The sequence below is a fragment of the Leptodactylus fuscus genome, chromosome 1 (assembly GCF_031893055.1).
Source record: "Leptodactylus fuscus isolate aLepFus1 chromosome 1, aLepFus1.hap2, whole genome shotgun sequence".
In the NCBI taxonomy this organism is placed as follows: domain Eukaryota; kingdom Metazoa; phylum Chordata; class Amphibia; order Anura; family Leptodactylidae; genus Leptodactylus; species Leptodactylus fuscus.
The window spans coordinates 109,276,448-109,300,735 of record NC_134265.1 but is presented as its reverse complement, the minus strand read 5'-3'; the positions used below and the strand labels follow the sequence as shown (position 1 = coordinate 109,300,735).

Below are 24,288 nucleotides of genomic sequence, written 5' to 3'. Positions count from 1 at the left end.
GCAATATTGATCCCGATCACTGTCGTCTCTCAACAATCAGCTGTTATGACAACCGGGATCTTATTGAAGGCTACCAGGCTACCATACATACATACATACATACATACATACATACATACATACATACATACACACACACAAGGAGGGAATGGGTTATTTGCTGGAGTAGGAGTAAATTAATTCTTTATTGTATAAAGTTATTTCCTCTTTGTGGTTTATATGTTCAGACCTTTCTTCTCCAGACTATTGCTTCTGTATTTTTTGTCTTATAATGCATGTTAGATACCGTATATGAAGTGATATATGTTGCTACAGTCATTTTTAAGTTAGTGTGTTGGAATTTATATTTACTGGATGTGGGATTTCAGAACGGTCTTTACACCATATTTGTTTTACTTTGCAGGTGAAGCAGATTGTTGCAGATCCAGTTTTGAGCTCATTGGATTCTCTCATCACGGAAGTTACTGAGGTAATATTAGTAAGTAAGGTATTGTGCAAATGATCTAGGCATGTGTGAAAGAAATGGTGCAAAGAAAGAAAGCTTCCAAAAATAGATGTGTTAATAGTTTATTTCTGTAACTTACCAAAATGAAGTGAATGAACAAAAAGAGAAATCTAAATCAAACCAATATTTGGTGTGACTACCCTTTGGATGTGGAGTCGTGGATGTGATGATCTGGTCTCCGCTGAGCTCTGATCGCAACATAGTCTAGTATGGCTAGGATTACATGAAGAGTCAGAAGTATTTGAGCAATCCTACATCCACAGAAGATACTTTACGCTAATATTTGGAAAAACTTCCTTGCCGAATTCCTTCAAAAACTGATGTTCGAGTGTACCTAGAAGAATTGGTGCAGTTGTGAAAGCAAAGCGCAGTCACATCAAATATTTGAGTTTGTTTTGAAGGAACTATCCATTTGGAAGGGCCTTCTTACATTAGGAATCTTATATTTGAGAGCATTGTGGTCCTTGCTTTATGTATGTACAAATATTTTTGTTTTTAAACGGTAAACACCCAAACATGTTTAAGTGGCATTTAGTATCAAAATCAATTAGATTGATAAACGCACAGAAACATGCAGATATGTTTATCCTCATATCAGTACATGTGAAATTCTCAGACACACAGGCCAGAGAAGAGAAGAGAAAAGTAAGAAGTAAAAAAAAAAGGAGGCACAGGGGAGAATTTCATGTGATCCTCACTTAATGAAGCTTTTATTGTGGTAACATTGTACAAGTTTGGAAAGCTAGTGTTTGGTTCCTATAACTATTTACAGATCTTAAATCCATTTTCATTTACTTTTATTGCTCTTTTGCGTAATGTAAACTTGTGTTTATTTACTGATTTTAGGCCAATCCCAGCGCTGATCTTTTTTATAAAACCTTCAGCGATCCTCTCTACGTAGCAATGTTTAAGATGCTCAGAGATACACTGTATCATATGAAAGGTACGTGGCAGCATTTGTGGAAAATACCCTACTGTAGTACAATTCTTTGTTAAAATGATGTAAACTCTTGGGCACCCTCAAGATCACTTTGGGTTTTACAATGTTGACAACCCACATTGTCCATGTTCTGCCCCACTTCCTTTGCTGCCTCCCTCCCCTGCTGCTCTTGTTTATACTTGAGGTACTCTGGTCTATCTGGCATTGCAAACAGATCTGCTTTACCTACTTTATTTTGAGCAATGGGCGGGATTGCTAGTTAGTGAAGGTGGGAGGGACTAGGCTTAGCAAGACAGAGGGTTTTGTAATGGAGTGAGGGGGGGGGGGCTAGGTAAGAGAGAGCTTCCTGCTGTGCAGCTTCCTGTAGCTACTATATTAAAAGCATGTAAACAAACAGAGGATGAAGCAGCAACCAGAGACACCCAGAAATCACCCCAATAACTGCTAAAGGTATATGGGTTATTAACTCATCACTAGCACTAATAGATCTTTATTAAGAAAAAAAAAAATTCTGCCTGGGGAAACCCCTTTAATTCAATTTTAGCTGTAGCCCAATGGCATGACTGTTGAATGTCCATTGGCGAGGGCAGTTCACAGGTCACTTTTATTGAACCTTTTCTGAAAATCCTTCATACAACCTATTTGGTCCCCCATCAACTGTACAGCTTCTACACTACGCACTCACCTCTCTCTTTTTTTAGAGGCACTACCCTCCTTGTCTGGTGGTCCTGCCCGCTTGCCTGTCTCTTTTGGTTAGATGTTCACAGGTTGATGCAACGGATCCTTAGCCAAGTATTCCCATTGTCTGCTGTTATTCTCCTCCTAAGCCTCAAGCCAGCCAGCCTTAAAAGTGCCCAGTATAAACTACTCCACTATATTTTGATGGCTGCATTTATTTATCCATATTGCCTTTAATTTGAAGAGGCCCTTCCTCTCCCCACCCTATCTAGTGCAATGAGTTGATTCCATAATGCTTCATGAGAAAATATTACACATCCATCTCCAATACTCATCCACTTTTTCAAAGAATCTGGGCACTATGAATTAACCCCTTCCCGCCGATGGCACTTTTTGACTTCCTGACCAAGCTCGATTTTTCAAAACTGACATATGTCACTTTATGTGGCAATAACTTTGGAACGCTTTAACTTACCAAAGTGATTTTAAGATTGTTTTTTCGTAACACATTGTACTTCATGTTAGTGGTAAATTTTGGTTGATATGTTTTGTGTTTAATTATAAAAAAAATTGGAAATTTGGTGGAAATTTTGAAAAATATGCATTTTATAAAGTTTGAAATGATGTACATTACATACAGATAGTCAGACCGCCAACATTATATCATAAATCTCATGTCCCAGATCTCTGCTTTATGTTGGCATCAAACTTTAGTCACCCTTTTAATTTTTACGGACATTATAAGATTTACAAGTGAAACAACAATATTCAAAATTTTCAAGAAATTTCCAAAGCCCATTTTTTAAAGGGCCTAATCCAGTTATGAAGGGGTTTTGAAAGACCCTTGTATTAAAGCCCCCCATAAATCACCCCATTTTCAAAACTGCACCCCTTAAATAAGCCAAAACAACATATACCTAGTAATTTAACCCTATAAGTGCTTAACAGGAATTAATACAAAATGGAGGTGAAATTTTCAAATTTGAATTTATTTTACTAATATTTTCATTTAGCCCTAGAATTTGCACATTCACAAGGGGTTAAAGGAGAAAACGCATCCCACAATTTGTTAGGCAAGTTCTCCCGACTACCATAGTACCCCACTTGTGGGTGTAAACTAATATATGGACGCACAGCAAGCCGCAGGAGGGAAGGCGCGCCAAAGAGCTTTTAGAGGGCAGATCTGGCTGTGATCAGTTTCAGGAACCATGTCGCATTTACAAAGCCCTTGAGGAGTCAAAACAGTGGAAACCTCTAGAAAGTGACCCCATTTTGAAAACCGCACCCCTCAAAGTATTTATCAAGTGATGTAGTGAGCATTAGTAACCCCGAAGTGAATGTGTAAGCTGTGCGGAGTAAATTGGGTACACCAAATCCCATTCTATTTTCCCACCAGCTCCTATGACGCGGACGGGGAAGAGGGGCATTCTGGGGGGTCAGCGCTGGTGTATGCTCTCTCATAAGCTCTAAATATGGGGTGTCCCCTGAAAACGCTCGCACCGCTTACACATTTCCTTCTAGTCGCAGCCACTTATGTCCTAATGATTTGGCGACTTTTGGGGTTTTTGTCTTCACATTGTACAAGGTAGATTTTTATTTTTATTTTCTGGCAATGTGGGCATATGAGGGCTTGGTGTTTGCGGTATTAGATGTACTTTTCAATGCCACCATTTTGGGGCGTGTAACTTATTGACTACATTTTATTAACTCTTTCTGGGTGGGATGTAAAAGGAAACATCAATTCTGGCATTGCTTTTTAGCATTTTTTTTTTTTCCCGTGCAGCGTACAGCATAAGTAACGTGTTACCTTTATTCTGCGGGTCGGTACGGTTATGGCGATACCTCATTTATATGATTTTTTAATGCGTTGCTATTTGTGCAGAATAGAATTCAATTCAGGGAAAAAAATCTATTGTTTTTGCATCGCCATCTTCTGAAAGGCATAACGTTTTTATTTTTCGCTAGACAGAGCTGGTTGAGGGCTCATTTTTTGCGGGAAGACCTCTTCTTTTTATTGGTACCATTTTGGTTTTCATCTGACCATTTGATTACTTTTTATTGAACATTTTGTAAGGGAAAGGTGGTGAATAATCATTATTTTGTGCGGTTTTCTACGTTTGTTTTTTATGACATTCGCCGTTCGGGTTAAATAATGTTTTAATTTTATTCATCTTATTACGGACGCGGCGATACCAAATATGTAATGTTTTTTTCTATTTTTCTTTATTTTACATAATAAAACATTTTATATGGGGAAAAAGGGATTTTTGGGGCTTTATTTATTTATAATTTATTTTAAACTTATTTAAACTTTTTTATTTTGACTTTTTTTTCACTTTTTTTTTCTGTCCCCATGGGGGATGGAAGCAGTGATCGGCTGATCACTGCTTCAATAGAGATACGCTGCAATACACGTGTTACACGTGTATTGCAGTGTATAGGAAGCTGTCAGCCTGTGTAGACGCACAGGCTGACAGCTTAATTTACGGCAGGATCTGCCAGGAGCGAGGACGGGGTAAGTGATGGGGCAGACCCGGGGTCACTGATCAGACCCCGGGCTGCCCCCTACGAACACCGGCACCCCCCGAAACCGGCGCGGGGGGTGCCGATCGGCACCATATGACGTTGTAACCCCAGAGGTGCCGGTGGTCATGTTGATCACCGGCATCTCAGGGGTTAACACCCGCGATCGGACCCGGTTCCGACCGCGGGTGTTACGGGGCATTGTCAGCCGTGTATTACGGCTGTCACCTGCTGTGCATGGTGCGCACACAGTTTCTGTGTGCGCACCATGCATCCGCAGTAATAGTACGGCGGTTTGCGGGAAGCCCTTCCCTGCAGCGCCGTACTATTACGGCGAATGTCGGGAAGGGGTTAATAGGCCTGCCATTTGGTTTTCAACTGTAATCTGCTTATATGTGATCAAGTGGGGCATCCCTTTCACTTCCTTTGGGCAGGGTGCTCCCCTCATTTTGCTCTTGATTCTGTGTATGTTAGTACTATTTACCCCCCTCCCCTCACCCTTGTGTTGGTTGTTGTTTATAGGCATATCTTGCGTTCAGACTTGTCAGTTCTTGCATTATTATTGCCTGACGCTAGGTTCACACTAGCGTTCAGCTCTCCGTTCTGTGGTTTCCGTCTTCTGCATGCAAGAAGACGGAAACCACAGATCGGGTCCGGCTGTGAGTGGTGGTGAGCGTTTTATGCTCTCCGCTGCGAAACCGTTTGTTTTTGTTTTTGTTTTTTTTTTTTTTTTTTTTTTTTTAAATTGGACACCGAGTACTGCATGTCCAACTCTGTGTCCGATTTAAAAAAAAACAAAAACGGTTTCGCAGCGGAGAGCATAAAATGCTCACCGGCGCACACGGCCGGACATCTTTGAAACCCATTCAAATGAATGGGTATGAAAGAGTCTTGCAGGTTTCCGTCTCCTGCCTCTGTTTTTTTGCAGGAAATGGAAACCTGCAGAACGGAGACCGGGCACAGATGTGAACGAGCCCTAACACTAGTTTGAACCTAGCGTTACTCTGTAATCTTGAGTTGATTCTAGGACTGTTTTCCTTGTTTGGTGCATGTTCTGTATTTCTGCCATTTTTCAATAAATAACTGAAACTAGAGTCTTCATGAAAAGTTGATCTATGTGTTGTCTTGCTGGTCCATCTTTTGTATGTCTGTATAAGCCTTCATACATGATGTACTATCAGTTTTTCTGTTGCTATTAATCATATTATGTATAAAATTATTGCATCTTAGACTGTGGGCTTGAACAATAAACAGCAGTCTGCCCCCATCCATTGCGGATCATATTTTGCTAGTAGTAACTATACAATTGCAAACAAATACCTGACAGAAGCCCAAGTGATCACAATATAGGAAATCCAGGACCACAGGACTGCAAGCATCGGGCAAATAATACAACCAAGCAGATAAAACACAAGAGAGTAAACAAATCTATGAGCAGTCCGCAAAATTTGCTTGCTTGTTTATTAATAATATAACATCTGCAACCACATGAGGGGCCAGAAGTATATACAAGTACAGTTTTCTTACACTGTAAGTTTTGCAGAATCCTTTTGAATTTAAACCATTTAAATAAGGTTCTGGCTGTCTGAAGTCTCCATAATACTGCATACAGGTTTTTTGCAGATTCCTTCGATAAACTTTTACTTATTTGTGTCCTGAAGATTAACTGTTCATAATTTTATTCTTTAGATCTCCAGACCTCCTTCGTAAAGGAGATCCATGACTTTGTACTTGAACAGTTTAACAGCAGCCAGTCTGAACTGCAGAAGATCTTACACGATGTGGAAAGACTACACAATGAACTTAGCCCATTGAAGTTGAGATGTCAGGCCAATGCAGCTTGTGTGGACCTGATGGTTTGGGCTGTAAAGGATGAGCAAGGTATGAGACATATTGGACTATAAGACGCACCTAGGTTTTAGAGGAGGAAAATAGGGGAAAAAAAATTTGAAGCAAAAAATGGTAAAATATTTAATATATGGGAGTTGTAGTTTTGCAACAGCTGCAAGGCCACATTGACAGGTGACCCTGCAGCTGTACGGGGATGCATAGAGTGGGTTTTTTTGCGGGGCCAGAAGTACTTTTTAGTTATACCATTTTGGGGAATATCTATTGCTTAGATCACCTTGTATTGAAAAAAAAAACCAGTGGTTTATGACATATGATTTTCTACTTTTATATATATATTCTAGGGACAGGAGGTGATTTAGAACTTTTATTTTTCATATTTTTATTATATATTTTTAAAGGTGTTTTTTTTTTTTTTTTTTTTTTTTTTTTTTTTTTTTTTTTTTACCATTTTATTCCCCCCCGGGGGCTTGAACCTGCGGTCACTTGATCGCAAGTCCCATAGACGGCAATACAAGTGTATTGCCGTCTATGGGACATTCTGTCTATTAGTATTACGGCTGGTCATAGAGACCAGCCGCAATACTAATATAGCCGTGACAGGCCGGGGAGCCTCATTAGGCTCCCGGCTGTCACCTGAACAGGTCGGCTCCTGCGATATCGCCGCGCAGGAGCCGGCCTGCAACTCTACAGGTACGGGGCCGGTGGGGACCGGCCCCGGGGGAGAAGAGGCCGCTGACAGACTGCAGACCCGGCATCCGCTGTACTAGAGAGGCGGATGCCGGGGAGGGATAGACGCCGGGGCCTGAGACATCGCTCCTCTGCCCTGCATGAAGCCAGCGGCGGGGGGACGGAGGAGCGGAATAGCATCACTCCTCCCGCTGCTGGCTTCATTCAGGGCAGAGGATCGCAGCGATGTCTCAGGCCCCGGCGTCTATCACTTGCCGGCATTCGCCTCTCTATTATGGCGGGTGCCAGGCCAGGCACATTCAGACTATAAGACGCACCCTTCTTTTCCCCCAAAATTTTGGGGAAAAAAAGTGCGTCTTATAGTCCGAAAAATACGGTATTTCCAGATGTAACAAAAGTGAAGCAAGGAATTAAAAAGGCTTTCTCGAAATTGGCCAAAAAATAGTAAATAATATAAAATAACCTCGAACATATTGGGGTCTTTATTCTCACACATGTCTAAATACCCTTAATAAAATGCAGGAGATCTTTTTTTCCTTTATGGGTATGATTATAGTAATAAAAATTGTGGTCACCTGTGTCCTCTGTGTTAAACCTGTCCTCAAATGTAAACAGGATGGGTACACTGAATCTGGAAACCTGCACAAAGTGGGGTTGTGGGGTTGAATTGGGGGGTGGAGTTTAGGATTGTTTAGATCTATTTTGTGCTTCTGAATCACTGGCCCTGGTTGGAGTGTCAATAGATGATGTATAGTTGCACACATCTACTAATCTACTGATACTACAGCCACCATCAGTGCTCCAGAAATCCTGTCTTGCTGCTACACAGTCTGAACAGAAATTAACAATATTAAAGGGGTTTTCCATGCCACACTAAGTGTCTGTACCGAAAAGCTGATATCAGTAGCTGCTGTGCTGTGAAAGGATACCTTAGGGTTTTTTGTTTTTGTTAAACATATAAACCATTCAGTATGCTCCTATGGATATTGCTGTGTTGATGTTTTACCCTTCAAAAGTGTAGTTTTCCTCTTTCTTGGGGGAGGAGGGTTGTTAATCTCCCTAGTTTGCTGGCACATTGATGTACAGTTTATTATTTATTTATTATGCTTACTTATATAGCGCCATCATCTTCCGCAGCGCTTTACAGATATTGTCAGTCACTGTCCCATATAGGGCTCACATTCTGCATTCCCTATCAGTATGTCTTTGGTGTGTGGGAGGAAACACTGAGTACATGGAGGAAACCCACGCAAACACGGAGAGAACATACAAACTCCTTGCAGATGTTGCCCTTAGCAGGATTTGAACCTAGGACTCCAGTGCTACAAGGCTGCAGTGCTAACTACTGAGCCACCAGTTTATACAAAGGGGATGGGGACACAATGTAGAATCCTGTCAGTAGCTTACTTGGCAACACTTATCGTTCAGAAGTTCCTGTAAGATTTTGTAGCTCACCAAGAAGTGTTTTACAAACCTCATCCAATTGCCTACAATCATTCCTCTATAGGATCCAAAGAGCTCCTATATCTTACTGTGGGTTTCAATGTGATAAATCACCGGACATGTTTGATTGAGAAATGTTCAGCTTGAGAGCTCTGAAAATAATAAGGAGCAGATTCAGCTCACTTCATGCTCATTTGTTCTCATTCTGCATAAATTTGTTCATTTTCTTTACACTATAGGTGCAGAGAATCTGTGCATTAAATTGTCTGAAAAACTGCAGTCAAAGACTTCTAGCAAAGTTATCATAGCCCACATGCCTCTCCTGATCTGCTGCTTACAGGTAAGCCTCTTCTAGATACTTGTATTTGCCAGTGGTTCCACTTGCAATGGAGAAGACTTACATATTATGCATTTCCTTAGTACTGTTCTTTATGTTTACTCCTACAAGGGGCTGGGGCGTCTGTGTGAGCGCTTTCCTGTGGTAGTTCACTCTGTAACTCCATCTCTTCGAGATTTCCTGGTCATACCTTCTCCAGTGCTGGTGAAGCTCTATAAGTATCACAGCCAAAATCAGTCAGGTAGGATTGGGTAATATTCAATTTTGGGAACACAGCTTCAGTATAACAAAATTTATATCCTTCTTGGTTTTTATCTTGACCTTTTCACCATTTTATCTTTGCTTCCTCTGTCTAATGGAATGCTAGGAATATTTCCCATTGAAAAAGTTTACTTTGCAATTTTTCAAGCAATGTAGAAGGACTTCTAACACTATATATGCATTTTGCACCTTTAAAAAAGGAATAAAAATTCTGAGTGACCCACATTTTTTTTTTTTTTTATTCTATGTAAGGAATGTATGGGAAACATTTTTCCATTATACTTTATTAACTAATTTTGATTACTCTTACTAAAAACACTAGCTCTAAAGTCTGTCCTAAGTCTTTCCTGAGTGCTGCTATGGGTGGTCTCTTCCAATCCCAGTGGAGCTGATTTATTATGCCGTGAGCAGTTTTCTAGTTTGCAAGGCATGAAAATTTGCAATTTTTTGGTTGAACGTACATGTGTTTTTGCAACCAAAATAGCAGGATTTTAGGTGGCCCCTCAGATTTAGTATCTCTCTAAAGAAAACTTGTGTGAGTTACAGTAGAAATCTACACTAGTTCTTGACTGCCATAGGTTTCATTTCTGGCACACTGGCACACCTCCACTTGGTGCATTAAAATGATTAAAAGGCTGATGCTTTTTAATTCTGGCGCATGTTACGACAATTCACAAGTGGATTAACTAAATTAGCCCCAGTGTGTATAGTGTGAACAATACTCATGGCCTATGGCTAGTATTATTTGCTGAGGCAGCCTACTTAATTCTTCTGCTGCCACTATCCTCTTTATTTCTGACTAGCCTCTGCCTGCGACTTTGCGTGTTGTTGGCGTTGATAATCTGCCTATATTCAGCAAGTTACTGCCGTTGATGGTTTGCCTGCTCTTGCGTTTCGGCAGCACTTAAGCTGTCCTACTGCTGAACTTGTTCCTCACACCATTCCTGTCATTGTTCCGACATCTTTGCAGCTCGCTGGGAAGCCATATAATGAGAGTGTTGTTGGCGTTGATGATCCGCATGCTTCAGCATTTTGGCAGCTCTCAAGTTGGCCTGCTGCTGAGCTTGTTCCTCGAACCATGCCTGTGATTGTTCCGGAATCACAGAGGCTCACTGGGACGCCATTTAATGAGTGTGGTGTTGGCGTCGATGATCCCCCTCAGCTCCCCTTGAGGAGAACTCAGTTGACTTCTGGCTACCTTAAGGGCTAGTTCACACGTGGGCAAAGGGGAGGTTTTTGACAGCGGAATTCGCTTCAAAAACCTCTCCTTTAACATGGTGGTCTATGTAGACCACTAGCTTTTTTTTTCCTCCTAGCGTTTTCCGCCTGAAGAAGCGACATGACCTTTCTTCAGGCGGAAAACGCCTGAAGAATTGCATAGAAGTGAATGGGAGGCGAAAACCGCGCGGTAAAAAACCGCGCGTTTTTTTGCACACAAAACCGCGCGGTTTTTTGCAAAAAAACGCGCGGTTTTCGCCTGCAGTTTCTATTGCACATATAGGAAAAAAAAACCCTAGCGAAAACCGCTAGCGAAAACCGCGTCAAAAACCTCGTCAAAAACCGCGTGGAATGCAAAAAACAGCGTCAAAAAAACTCCTCGAGGTTTTTTACCTCGCACAAATAAGCTAGGCGGTTTTCACGTGTGAACTGACCCTTATAGCTCTAGTTGTTTTAGATTTTTGCTACAAATTAGATTTTCTTTTTCCAGACATGTTTAAAAGTAGCAAACTGCCAATTTGGATTAAAGGTGTTTTCCCATCCAGTGTGTCAGCACTGCCTGAAGCATATCAGATAATATGCAAATGTGTCTACACAATGGACTGAGGGTTATGTGTGTGGTTACACAGAGAGATAACAGACCTGGCTTTATCAGAACCTGAGATAAGCTGCTGCAAGAGCAGTTTAACATAATATGTGAACATAAATTCATAACAGCCGTGAAGCCATGTCATTTACCAGGATAAAAAGTAGCCTATGTGTTAATCAAGGTTACAAACTATCTACAGTATGAGCCAAATTTCATTCAAATCAGTTTGGTTGTTTTTGCGTGATTGACTAACAAACATCCAAACTTTCACATTTATAATGTTAGTAGGATATCTAGATGGGGCTTTGTTCCCTATGCTTGATATTCTTGTCCCTGTATCTGTTCCTGCTACACACCTTTTTCAACTGTTATTCACAGGAGCTAATGACATTAAGATCAGCATCACAAATGAGCACTCTGAATCAACAATGAATGTTATACATGGTAAGAAGAGCCAGCCCTCCATGTATGAACAGCTGCGAGACATTGCCATTGAAAACATCTGCAGGTATCCTTTTGAGTCACTGTATTTAGTAATCTTTTTTTCATTTCTGCATAGGTGTATGATTGTGAAAAAAAATGACACAATTGCAGTGCATTGACCTGGGTATCAAAGGGGCAACTTTGGAACAATAAAACAATAATGATAAAAATCTATTTAAAATAAATAATAAAAAAATTAAAGTTTAAAAACACTTTAGTATTTAACCCCTTAGCGACCTTTGACGCACTATTACGTCATGGACGCGAGGTACTTCGCGCACCATGAAGTAATATTACGTCATGGTGATTCCGCCCGCTCACTAGCTGAGCGGGCGGAATCGGAACTGAGTGATAGCTGTTACTGACAGCTATCACCCTTTTCCATAACCTCCGGTCGGTACTTTTACCGATCGGAGGTTTTAACCCTTTGATTGCGATGGTCAAACATGACCACCGCAAACAAAGGGTGCCGCGATCTCTCTCCCCCCCCCCCCCCCCCGCCGGCACCCCCCGGACCGAGATCGGGGGGGTGCCGGTATCTGTAGTACGTAGTCTGGGGTCTGGTTAGTGACCCCAGACAGCCCTGAGCACTCACTTACTTACCTGGTGCTCCCGGCGTCTTCTGGAAGTGAGCTGTCCCGTCCGCACAGCTCACTTCCTGTGTCTAGAGTGAGACACGTGCAGGCTGTCACTGCAGCCTGTGTCTCAGTCTAGAGTAGAGAATCAGTGATGCAATCTTCACTGATCCATGTGTCCCATAGACACAAGAACAAGTAAAAAAAAAAAGTGTAAAAAAAAAAAAAAAAAGTATTTGAAAACAATTAATAAAGTTATAAAGTCCCAAAAATCCCTTTTTTCTATAAAAAATGAATTATGTAAAAAAAACACAAAAAATTAATAAAAACAATACATATTTGGTATTGTCGCGTCCGTAACAACCTGTACAACAAAACTGAAACAATATTTAATGTACACAGTGAACGGCGGTAAAAAATAACGGAAAAAACCCGCCGGAAGTAGTGATTTTTCGCCATCTCACCTTACAAAATGTGCTATAAAAAGTGATCAAAAAGTCATATGCACCCCAAAATAGTACCAATAAAATGCACAGGTTGTCCCGCAAAAAATAAGCCCTCAACCAACACTGTCAAGCGAAAAATAAAAATGTTACGCCTCTCAGAAGATGGCGATGCAAAAATCACTGATTTATGTCCCCAAATGTGTTTTTGTTCTGCAGACTTAGTATCGCATAAAAAATTAACATAAATGAGGTATCGCCGTAACCGTACCAACCCGCAGAATAAAGGTCACATGTTACTTATACTGTACGCTGCATGGCGAAAAATGTAAAAGGTAAAACTCAATACCAGAATTGATTTTTTCTCTTTTAAATCCAGCAAAAAAAAGAGTTAATAAAATGTAATCAGTAAGTTTTAGGCACCCCAAGATGGTGTCATTACAAAATACATCGTATCCCGCAAACAACAAGCCCTTATATGGCCACGTCAGCAGAAAAATAAAGAAAATATAGCATCTACCAATGTGAAGACAAAATCACGCAAAATCGCCAAATCATTAGAACACAACTGGGTGCGGCAGGCAGGGAATGTATAAGCTGTGCAAGCGAATATCAGGGGACACCCTATATTTACAGCTTATGAGGGAAAATATACCAGAAGTGACCCCCAAAGTGACCCCAGTGTGACTCCCCCAATCATAGGAGCTACTGGGGGTACAGTAGGGAATTTAGTGTCTGCAATGTCCTCCGCACCGCTTATATATTCCCTCTTTGCCATCCGCTGTGCAGTCACGTCCGGGATACTAATACTACACTACACCCCCTGATAAATTCTTTGAGGGGTGCAGTTTTCAAACTGGGGTCACTCCTTTGGGGAATCCACTTTTCTGGTACCTTACAGGCTCTACAAACATGACATGGCGTCTAGATACCAAACATCTGAATCTATACTCCAAAAGCCGCATCGCGCTCCTTCCCTTCTGCCCCCTGCTGTGCGCCCAAACTGCAGTTTATGCCACATGTATGACACTGGTGTAACCGGGATAATGTCATATGTGAGTATAAACTGATATTAGGGCACATGTATGACACTGGTGTACCCCGGATAACGTACGTAATGTCATATGTGGGTATAAACTGATATTAGGGCCCAGCCAGACACAGAAGGGAAGAAGGTTATTTGGTTTTTGGAGCACAGACTTAGACGGTTTGGTTTTTGGATGCCATGGCACTTTTGCAGAGACTCTAAAATTTCCCCTACAAAATGGGGTCACTTCTTGGGGAATTCCAGTTTACTGGCACCTCCAGGGCTCTGCAAAAACAACATGGCACCCAGAAAGTCCCTCTAAATCTGTACCCCAAAAGCTATAAAGCGCAGTGCTCCTTCCCTTCTGAGCCCTGCTGTGTGCCCAAGCAGCAGTTTATACCCACATATATAATTTTTTTGCCACTCGGGATCGCCCACTTAATAGTTTTAGGAGTGCAGGTCTCTGACAATACAAAGTGGGTGCAATGCATTGGATACCAAAATGGCATATTTCTTTAAAAATTTCAAATTTTGGGAAGCATTTTTAGTCTCAAAATCATAATACCACTTGATACATTCCTTGATGGGTGTAGTTTCTAAAATGGGGTCACTTTTGAGGGGTTTCTATTGTATTGATACTTTAGGGGCTCAGCAAATCCGACATGGCACCTCAAAACTATTCCAGCAATATATGCCCTCCAAAATCCAAATAGCGCTCTTTCCATTCTGAGCCCCAACATGTACCCATACAGCAGATTATGATCCCATATGGGGTATTGCCGTGTTCAGGGGAAATTGTGTAACAAACTGTGGGGGGCTCTTAATTCTCTAAGTACTTGCAAAAATTAAAAATATGGCGCTAAATGGACGATTTATTGGAAAAAAAGTAATTTTTCATTTTCACATCTCAATGGTAAAAAAATCTGTGAAACACCTGTAGGGTCCAAGTGCTCACTAAACCCCTTGATAAATTCCTTGAGGGGTCTAGTTTTCAAAATGGGGGGGGGGGGGGTTTCCACTGTTCTAGCACTTCAGGGGCTCTCCAAATGCAACATGGTGCCTGAAACAGATTTCAGCTAAATTTGCCCTCCAAAATCCCAATAGCGATCCTTCAGCTCTGGACTTTACAGTGTGCCCATACATCACTTTACATCCACATGTGGGGCATTTCTGTAGTTGGGGCAAAGTGCTTGACAATTTGTGGGGTGCATTTTCTTTTTTAACCCGTTGTGGAAATGCATAATTTGGGGTTAAAGCTACATTTTATAGCAAAAAATGTCACTTTTCCTTTTGTTGGGCCAATTCTGTTACACTCCTGTAGGGTCAAAGGGCTCACTAAACCCCTTGGTAAATTCCTTGAGGGGTATAGTTTCCAAAATGGGGTGACATTTTGGGGGTTTCCACTGTTTTGACACATTGGGGGCTCTGCAAAAGGGACATGGTGCCTGAAAAGTATTCTAGTAAAATCTGGCCTACAAAATCCAATTAGCGCTCTATCCGTTCTGAGAGCGACCGTGTGCCCGTACATTAGGGTACCAGCACATATGGGGTATTGTCGTGTTCGGGAGAAATTGTGTAACAAAATGTGGGGTGCAGTTTCTCCTTTAACCCTTTGTGAAGATGAAAAATTTGGGGCTACAGTGACATTTTATTATAAAAAAAGTAATTTTTCATTTTCACATCTCAATGGTAAAAAAATTTGTGAAACACCTGTAGGGTCCAAGTGCTCACTATACCCCTTGATAAATTCCTTGAGGGGTCTAGTTTCCAAAATGGGGTGACATTTTGGGGTTTTCCACTGTTTTGGCACCTTGGGGGCTTTGCAATCGGGGCATGGCGCCTGAAAAATATTCTAGCAAAATCTGGCCTACAAAATCCAATTAGTGCTCCATCTGTTCTGAGAGCGACCGTGTGCCCGTACATTAGGGTACCAGCACATATGGGGTATTGTCGTGTTCGGGAGAAATTGTGTAACAAAATGTGGGGTGCAGTTTCTCCTTTAAACCTTAGTAAATGTGTAAATTCTAGGGCTAAATGAATATATTAGTGACAGAAATTGAAAAATGTAAATTTGACCTCCATTTTGTTTTAATTGTTGTGAAATGCTGAAAGGGTTAAGAAACTTTCTAACTGCTGTTTTAGATTCTTTCAGGAGTGCAGTTTTTAGAATGGGGTGACTTTTGGGGGGTTTTATTAGAGAGGCCTTTCAAGTTCCCTTCAGAACTGAACTGGTCCCTTGAAAAATGTGTTTTGGAAATTTTCTTGAAAATTTGGAAAATTACTGCTTGACTTGTAAGCCTTATAATATCTGAAAAAAATGAAAGGGTGCTTAAAATTTGATTGCTACATAAATCAGAGACATGGTTAATTATATTTATGAAAAAATTCGGGTAGTATGACTTTCTATTTCAAAGGCTTGCAATTTCAAAGTTTGAAAACTGCATTTTTTTCAAAATTTTCACCAAATTTCCTATTTTTTCATAATTAAAGACAAAACATATCAACGAAAATTTACTACTGACATGAAGTACAATGTGTTACGAAAAAACAATCTCAGAATCACTTGTGTAAGTTAAAGCGTCTCAAAGTTATCGCCATTTAAAGTGACACATGTCAGATTTGAAAAAAGAGGCCTGGTCCTTAAGTCACTTTTGGGCTGTGTCTCTAAGGGGTTAAAGAATAAATAATGTAAACAATTAAAATATGTGAAAATTATCCATTGTTTATCCCGTATGTTGAACGTTTTAAGAAAAAAAAAAAATACCACAATGAACAAATCGGTTGGTTTTGGTCACCTCATTTCACCCAAAAATATCAATTAAAAAATTATCAAAAATCTGTACATACCGGAAAATAGTACCAAACAAAACTACAATTTTGTCCTGAAATAAAACAGCCCTCACATCAGCAAAAAAAGAACTCCATCAGCAACACAGCAAAAAAATGGTAAAGCTATCAGAACATAGGGACTCCGTGCAAATATATATATGTGTATATATATATTTGGCATAAAACCAATTTAAAATTTTATATATATTTAAATATGGTATCGCTGTAATCGTAGTGATCTTCCAGACAAAGTTGACTGTTTGTTTCCCCATATATGTTAATAAAAACATCATTAGCAACCCAAAATAGTGCTAACTGAAAGCGCAACTCTTCATAATAAGAGTAAGCCCTCATGTGGCTATTTCGAAAGAAAATTTAAGTGGTTATGAATTTTGAAAAATGTAGATGGGAAACATGGGGAAAAAAAGTCACTAAGCATTAATGCCCAAATTACCCTACCCTACATCCATAAGGGGTTAAGCAATCTCTTCAGCTTTCCTCATGTGTGCTGCATACAATAGAAATGCTAACAGACTACAATGAATTGCAGTTGTATCTGTGACAGAAATATGTAATTTTTGTTTCTTCATTACAGGTGTCTAAAGGCAGGATTAACTATTGATCCAGTTATTGTAGAAGCCTTCCTCGCCAGTTTATCCAATCGTCTTTATATATCACAGGAGAATGAAAAGTATGTTTTGCTGTTTATAAATGAAAACCTATTATCAAGGAATATTATTACCAAAGTGGATATTTTTAAAGATTAAAAAAAAATCTAGAAGACAGACACAAGCTTATGCTCAGTGGAATGTTGCTACTTAAAGTTTTATGTAGATTTTTCATGTGATTCAGTCACACAAAATATTACACCATTGTATCCTTCTGTTTCAGGGATGCACATTTGATTCCGGATCACACAATCCGTGCTTTGGGTCACATTGCTGTTGCTCTGAGGGACACACCTAAGGTGATGGAGCCAATTCTTCAGATCCTTCAACAGAAGTTTTGTCAACCACCGTCACAGCTAGATGTGCTGATCATTGACCAGCTGGGGTGCATGGTGATAACCGGCAATGTAAGTAAATGGCTAGTGCGCTCTAAACTAACCCTTGGTTTTTGATCAGTTGTAAAGAATCTTCTCACACTAGTCTAAAGCAAGACTTCCTTGATGTAGCACACAGGTTAAATGAGGGGAACGGTCACCTGGGCTGTGAGCCTGGAGGATGATATACATCAGCTCATATCTAGTGTACATTTCTCACGGAATTTATGCCAGATTTCTGATGAAAATGATAATAAACCTGGTGGGGCCGATGGCCCTGCACGCCCATGCCATTCCCTCGCCATGTCTGCTTTTCTGGAAATGAAAAAGCTTCTAGTTCTTGCACAAATAGAATACTGGCGTTCAAGGCTTGATTAATCTGGGCCAATATTTATAGTGATCCCCAAATGACCTAAGTAAAAGTGGCACAATTCCCATTTGAATTGCAAAGTTATAACAAAGTATAATTTTGATATTGAGTATTACAATAATGCACTTGGTATCACGTGTGGAAGACTAAATTCTGGTATTGTAACAACTCTAGTTTTCTCCTCTGTTGTCGTCTTAACCCCTTGTTCACATTTACGTTTGGTAATCCGTTCGGGGAGTCCGCATGGGGACCTCCCTGAATGGAATACCAAACGCATTGCCAAGCGGTGTGCAGTGAAAGTACACGGACCCCATAGACTATAATGGGGTCTGTGTGCTCTCCGCACGGTATCCACATGGAACATGCGGACAGAAAAGTATTTTGTGATCTACTTTCATGTCCGCATTATTCATGTGGACTACCCAAATGGATTACCAAATGCAGATGTGAACGATGGGTAAGCAGAGTACCTCCCTACGGATAAAATCTGAAGCCTATATTAAGCATATATTATATATATATATATATATATATATATATATATATATATATATATATATATATATAAATAATTTTTTTATTTTTTTATTTTTTGCATCCCTGATAGGATCCCAAACCCAATCACTTTGTTATGTTTCTTCTACCAGAGATGTTAAATGTACAAGAAACGTTTTCCCTGTGCCATTGTTACTGTACAAATACTAGCGCAACAGGACAGGTTAGCAAACAACATTAATGTTGTAATCACATGATGTAATATGTTAGTAAGGACATTCTGCAGGTTCAACAAATCCTTTACCCGGAATCTTTGTTCAGTAAGTAATACATCTTGCCCATCGACAACCACGGTGTACAGTATGTAAAATACCCCCGATGTAAAGAAAGAAATTAGAGAACTTGCACCTCTGGATCATTATCCGGTAATTGATAACACCTAGTATTCTAATAATTCTTAGCAATATGATTTGAGAAGACTTTGTATGTATTACTAAAATGTTTGTGGCTAATGTAAATGGATAAGATTTTAGGGATTACAAAGGACATAGATGTACGGTAGGTCATATGCTCATTACATACAATCAGGAACTATCTGAACCCAATAGGACAAACGTTCTTTTTATATTCAAAAATCTAGGAAAATTGTTAAGAGTGAGAAGAGATTGTCAATCCTATAGGAAGTTTAACATAAATGTGTTCATAATTGGGCCCCACAATCCTTGTTCCCACCAACTAGCTTGTTGTGAGTCGACTTCTCATGCGATGTTGATAAAACCTAATGCTTTTGACTACTTGGGAGTAAATAGGGTAATTTCATAACCTAAAAGTCTACAGATACAGAGCAACAAACATGCAAAGACTTTCATTTAACCACATGAGGACCGCCGTACGTAAATTTACGGCCTCATGTGCTGGTACCTAAAGACCGGACTATTGCCGAAATACGTCCGGCCTTTAGGTACCTTTCTGGCGGGGGGAGGGGTGCGGGGGGGACAGGGGTTAGGTGTTACTAACACCTAACCCCTTCCTCCATAACGTCCAGTCGTAACTGAGTCCGACTGGACGTGTTAACCCTTTCGATCGCGCCGTCAAACATCACGGCGCGATCGAAAGGGATCCGCCGACAGGTTAACCCGATCGGCACCCCCCGCGGCGAGATCGGGGGGTGCCGATGTCAGTACAAGGTAGTCTGGGGTCTGGCCAGTGACCCCAGACTACCAGAGCCCCCACATACCTGGTGATCCTGCCAGGCGGTGGAGGAAGTGAGCGATGTGTCTCACTTCCTCTGCAGCTTACAGGACACGAGCAGGCTCATGTCCTGCTCGTGTCCTGTCTGCTACTGTGCTGAATCAGCTGATGCTTTCATCAAAGCATCAACTGATTCAAGTGTCCTAAAGGGACACATGAAAAAGTAAAAAAAAAGTTAAAAAAAAAAAATAAAGTGTATGAAAAAAGTAATAAAGTTCTAAAGTCCAAAAATCCCTTTTTTCTATACAAAATGAATTATATAAAAAAAAGCACTAAAAATTAAAAAAAGCAATGCATATTTGGTACCGCCGCGTCCGGAACAACCTGTACAATAAAACTGAAATAATATTTAATGTACACGGTGAACGTCGGAAAAAAAACCCGGAAAAAACGCGCCGGAAATAATGATTTTTTGCCATCTCATCCTACAAAATATGCTATAAAAAGTGATCAAAAAGTCATATTCACCCCACAACAGTGCCAATAAAAAGCGCACATTTTCCCGCAAAAAATAAGCCCTCAACCAACACTGTCAACCGAAAAATAAAAATGTTACGCCTCTCAGAAGATGGCGATGCAAAAATCACTGATTTATGTCCCCAAATGTGTTTTTGTTCTGCAGACTTAGTATCGCATAAAAAAATAACATAAATGAGGTATCGCCGTAACCGTACCGACCCGCAGAATAAAGGACACATGTTACTTATACTGTACGCTGCATGGCGAAAAATTTAAAATGTAAAACTCTATGCAGGATTGATTTTTTTTTTTTTTTTTTTTTTTTTAATCCAGCAAGAAAGAGTTAATAAAATGTAATCAGTAGGTTGTAGGCACCCAAAAATGGTGTCATTACAAAATGCATCTCATCCTGCAAACAACAAGCCCTTATATGGCCGCGTCACCAGAAGAATAAAGAAAATACAGCATCTAGCAATGTCAAGGCAAACCCCCCCAAAAATCGCCAAATTATTAGAACACAACTGGCTGCGGCAGGTAGGGAATATATAAGCTGTGCGAGCGAATATCAGGGGACACCCCAGATTTACAGCTTATGAGGGAAAAAACACCAGAAGTGACCCCCAATGTGACCCCCAGAGTGACTCCCCCAATCATAGGAGCTACTGGGACATAGTAGGGAATTTGGTGTCTGCAATGTCCTCCGCACAGCTTATATATTCCCTCTTCGCCATCCGCTGTGCAGTCACGTCTGGGATACTAATACTCACTACACCCCCTGATAAATTCTTTGAGGGGTGCAGTTTTCAAAATGGGGTCACTCCTTTGGGGAATCCACTTTTCTGGTACCTTACAGGCTCTACAAACATGACATGGCGTCCAGATACCAAACATCTGAATCTGTACTCCAAAAGCCGCATAGCACTCCGTTCCTTCTGCGCCCTGCTGTGCGCCCAAACTGCAGTTTATGACACATGTATGACACTGGTGTACCCGTTATATCGGACGTAATGTCATATGTGAGTATAAACTGATATTAGGGCACAGCTGGACGCAAAAGGGAAGAAGGGTTATTGGGTTTTTGGATGCCACAGACGGTTTGGTTTTTGGATGCCATGACACTTTTGTAGATCTGAAACGCCAGTAAAGTGGAATCCCCTGATATGTGACCTTATTTTGGAAACTACACCCCTGAAGGATTTCTCCAGGGGTACAGAGAGCATTTTTAACCCCCAAGTGTTGCTATAACTTATTATCCATAAATGAATACGAAGCTGATTGTGAGAGGTGAAAATGACAATTTTTCCAGGAATCCGTCATTTCAGTGCGTAATATGTTGTGCCCGGCTTGTATCAGAGATGAACGCTCTAAAAGCTGTTGTGCCCGGGATACCCGCTTACCAGTTTTTGGAGTGTCTCTGCTGACATAAGTTGGGCACAACATATCGGGCACTAAAATGGCGAATCTCTGGAAATTTTTCATTTTTAACTTCTCATTATCAGCTGTGATTTCATTTCTGGAAACTAAATAAATGCAACACTCAGGGGTTAAAAATGCTCGCTACTCCACTTGATAAATCCCATGAGTGGGGTAGTGTCCAAAAGGGGGTGACATGTCTGCGGATTCCACTTTATTGGCAATTCAGGGGCTTTCCAAAAGTGGCATGGTGTCCTAAAACCAAACTGTGCTCCAAAAACCAAAATAGCGCTCCTTCCCTTCTGTGTCCGGCTGTGCCCAAACAGCCATTTATACCCACATATGGCATTAAGTCCGTTATCCGGGGTACACCAGTGTCATACATGTGGGCATACACCGCTATTTGGGTACCCAGCAGGGCGCAGATGTGAAGGAGCGATATGTGCTTTTGGAGTGCAGATTTATATTCTTTGTTTTTGGACACCACGTCACATTTGCAGAGGCCCTAAAATTGTCCCTACAAAATGGGGTCACTTCTTGGTGAATTCCAGTTTACTGTCACCTGTGTAGTTTCTAAAATGGGGTCACAATGGGGGGTTTCCATTGTATTGATACTTTAGGGGCTCAGCTAATGCGACATGGCACCTGAGAACTATTCCAGTCACATCTGCTTTCTAAAAGCCAAATAGCGCTCTTTCCATTCTGAGCCCCAGCATGTACCCATACAGCAGATTTTGGCCACATATGGGGTATTGCCGTGTTAAGAAGAAATTGTGTAACAAACTCTGGGGGGCTTTTAATTCTTCAGCTACTTGCAAAATTAAAAATATGGCGCTAAATGGACGATTAATTGGAAAAAAAAGTAATTTTTCATTTTTACGTCCCATTGTTAATAAAATCTGTGAATCAGCTGTGAGGCCAAAATGCTCACCAAACCCCTAGATAAATTCTATGAGGGGTGTAGTTTCCAAAATGGGGTCACTTTTAGGGGGTTTCCACTTTATTGGTACACTAGGGGCTCTGCAAATGCGACATGGCACCTGAAAAATATTCCAGCAAAATCTGCCCTTCAAAAGCCAAATAGCGCTCTTTCCATTCTGAGCCCCGCCATGTTCCCATACAGTAGATTATGACCACATATGGGGCATTTCTGTGTTCAGGAGAAATTGTGTAACGAACTTTAGGGAGCTTTTTTTCCTTTATCCTCTTGTGAAAATGAAAAATTTGGGGCTAAATTGACAGTTTGTTGGAAAAAAAAGTAAATTTTCATTTTCATGTCCCAATGTTAATAAAATCTGTGAAACAGCTGTAGGGTCAAAATGCTCACTCTACCCTTTGATATGTTCTGTGGGGGGTGTAGTTTCCAAAATGGGGTCACTTTTAGGGGGTTTCCACTGTATTGGTTCTCTAGGGGCTCTGCAAATGCGACATGGCACCTAAAAATTATTCCAGCAAAATCTGCCATCCAAAAGCAAAATAGCGCTCCTTCCATTCTGAGCCCCGCCATGTTCCCATACAGCAGAATATGGCCACATATGGGGTATTGCCGTGTTCAGGATAAATTGTTTAACAAACTTTGGGGGGCTTTTACTCCTTTAACCCCTTGTGAAAATGAAAACTTTGGGGATAAAGTGACATTTTAGTAATTTTTCTTTTACACATTCCAATGTTAGTAAAATCTGTGAAACAACTGTACGGTCTAAATGCTCACTATACCCCTTGATGAATTCCGTGAGGGGTGTAGATTCTAAAATGGGGTCACTTTTGGGGGGTTTCCATTGTTTTGGTACGCTAAGGGCTCTGCAAATGTGACATGGTGCCTGAAAATTATTCCAGCAAAATATGCTGTTCAAACACCCAGTGTCACTCCTTCCCTTTCGTGCACTGCCGTGTGCCCAAAAATCAGTTTACATCCACATGTGGGGTATTTCTGTGCACGGGAGAAATTGCATAACAAAATGTGAGATGCATTTTCTCCTTTAACCCTTTGTGAATGTGTTAATTTTAGGTCTAAATGAATGTATTAGTGAAAAAAAATGAAATGTCTAAATTTGACCTCCATATTATTTTTATTCTTATGAAATGCTTAAAGGGTTAACAAACATCCCAAATGCTGTTTTGAATAATTTGAGGGGTGTAGTTTTGAAAATGGGGTGATTTATGGGGGTTTCTATTATATAGGCCTTTATAATTCCTTTCAGAACTGAAGTGTTCCCTAAAAAATTAGTTTGAGGAATTTTCTTGTAAATCTGGAAAATTGCTGTTACACTTGTAAGCCTTGTAACATCCAAAATGAATTAAAAGACGATCAAAAGATGATGCCGATATAAAGCAGAGATATGGGAGATAATATTTATTCATGTATTTGGATGGTATGACTATCTGCCTGAAAAGCAGAGAATTTCACATTTTGAAAATTGCAATTTTTTCCAAATTTCCATCAAATTTGCAATTTTTTTTATAAATAAATACAAAAATATTGATTAGTGTTTACCACTAACATGAAGTACAATGTGTTACGAAAAAACAATTTCAAAATCACTTGTGTAAGTTAAAGCGTCTCAAAGTTATTGCCATTTAAAGTGACACATGTCAGTTTTGAAAAAAGAGGCCCAGTCCTTAATGTACTTCTGGGCCTGGTCCTTAACCGGTTAAAACAACATGCAGGCACCACTGTAGAGAACATGCTGCACATTGTTATGCACTGAATTCAGTAGTAACACTGTATGCGCTAAGCTCCCTCTGTTGGAAGGTGCAGTCAATCGGCATTTGGAGCTTTGTATAAAAAAAATAAAAAAGTTTTGAATACTATAAAAATATTTTAAGAAATTGATGCAGCACTTCACAATTTTTTATTTTTTCTATCGGT

At 40.4% G+C, this 24,288-nt stretch overlaps 1 protein-coding gene across 1 annotated transcript in view; it reads left to right on the top strand.

Annotated features, from left to right (window-relative positions):
• Positions 1–24,288, top strand: part of PI4KA (phosphatidylinositol 4-kinase alpha) — a 114,427-nt gene that overhangs the window by 27,283 nt on the left and 62,856 nt on the right. The window contains exons 9-16 of the mRNA XM_075275525.1: positions 404–469; positions 1,352–1,448; positions 6,336–6,527; positions 8,867–8,967; positions 9,076–9,205; positions 11,411–11,540; positions 16,985–17,080; positions 17,281–17,464. Coding sequence (XP_075131626.1) covers positions 404–469; positions 1,352–1,448; positions 6,336–6,527; positions 8,867–8,967; positions 9,076–9,205; positions 11,411–11,540; positions 16,985–17,080; positions 17,281–17,464 — 996 coding nt within the window. The remainder of the gene's footprint in view (positions 1–403; positions 470–1,351; positions 1,449–6,335; positions 6,528–8,866; positions 8,968–9,075; positions 9,206–11,410; positions 11,541–16,984; positions 17,081–17,280; positions 17,465–24,288) is intronic.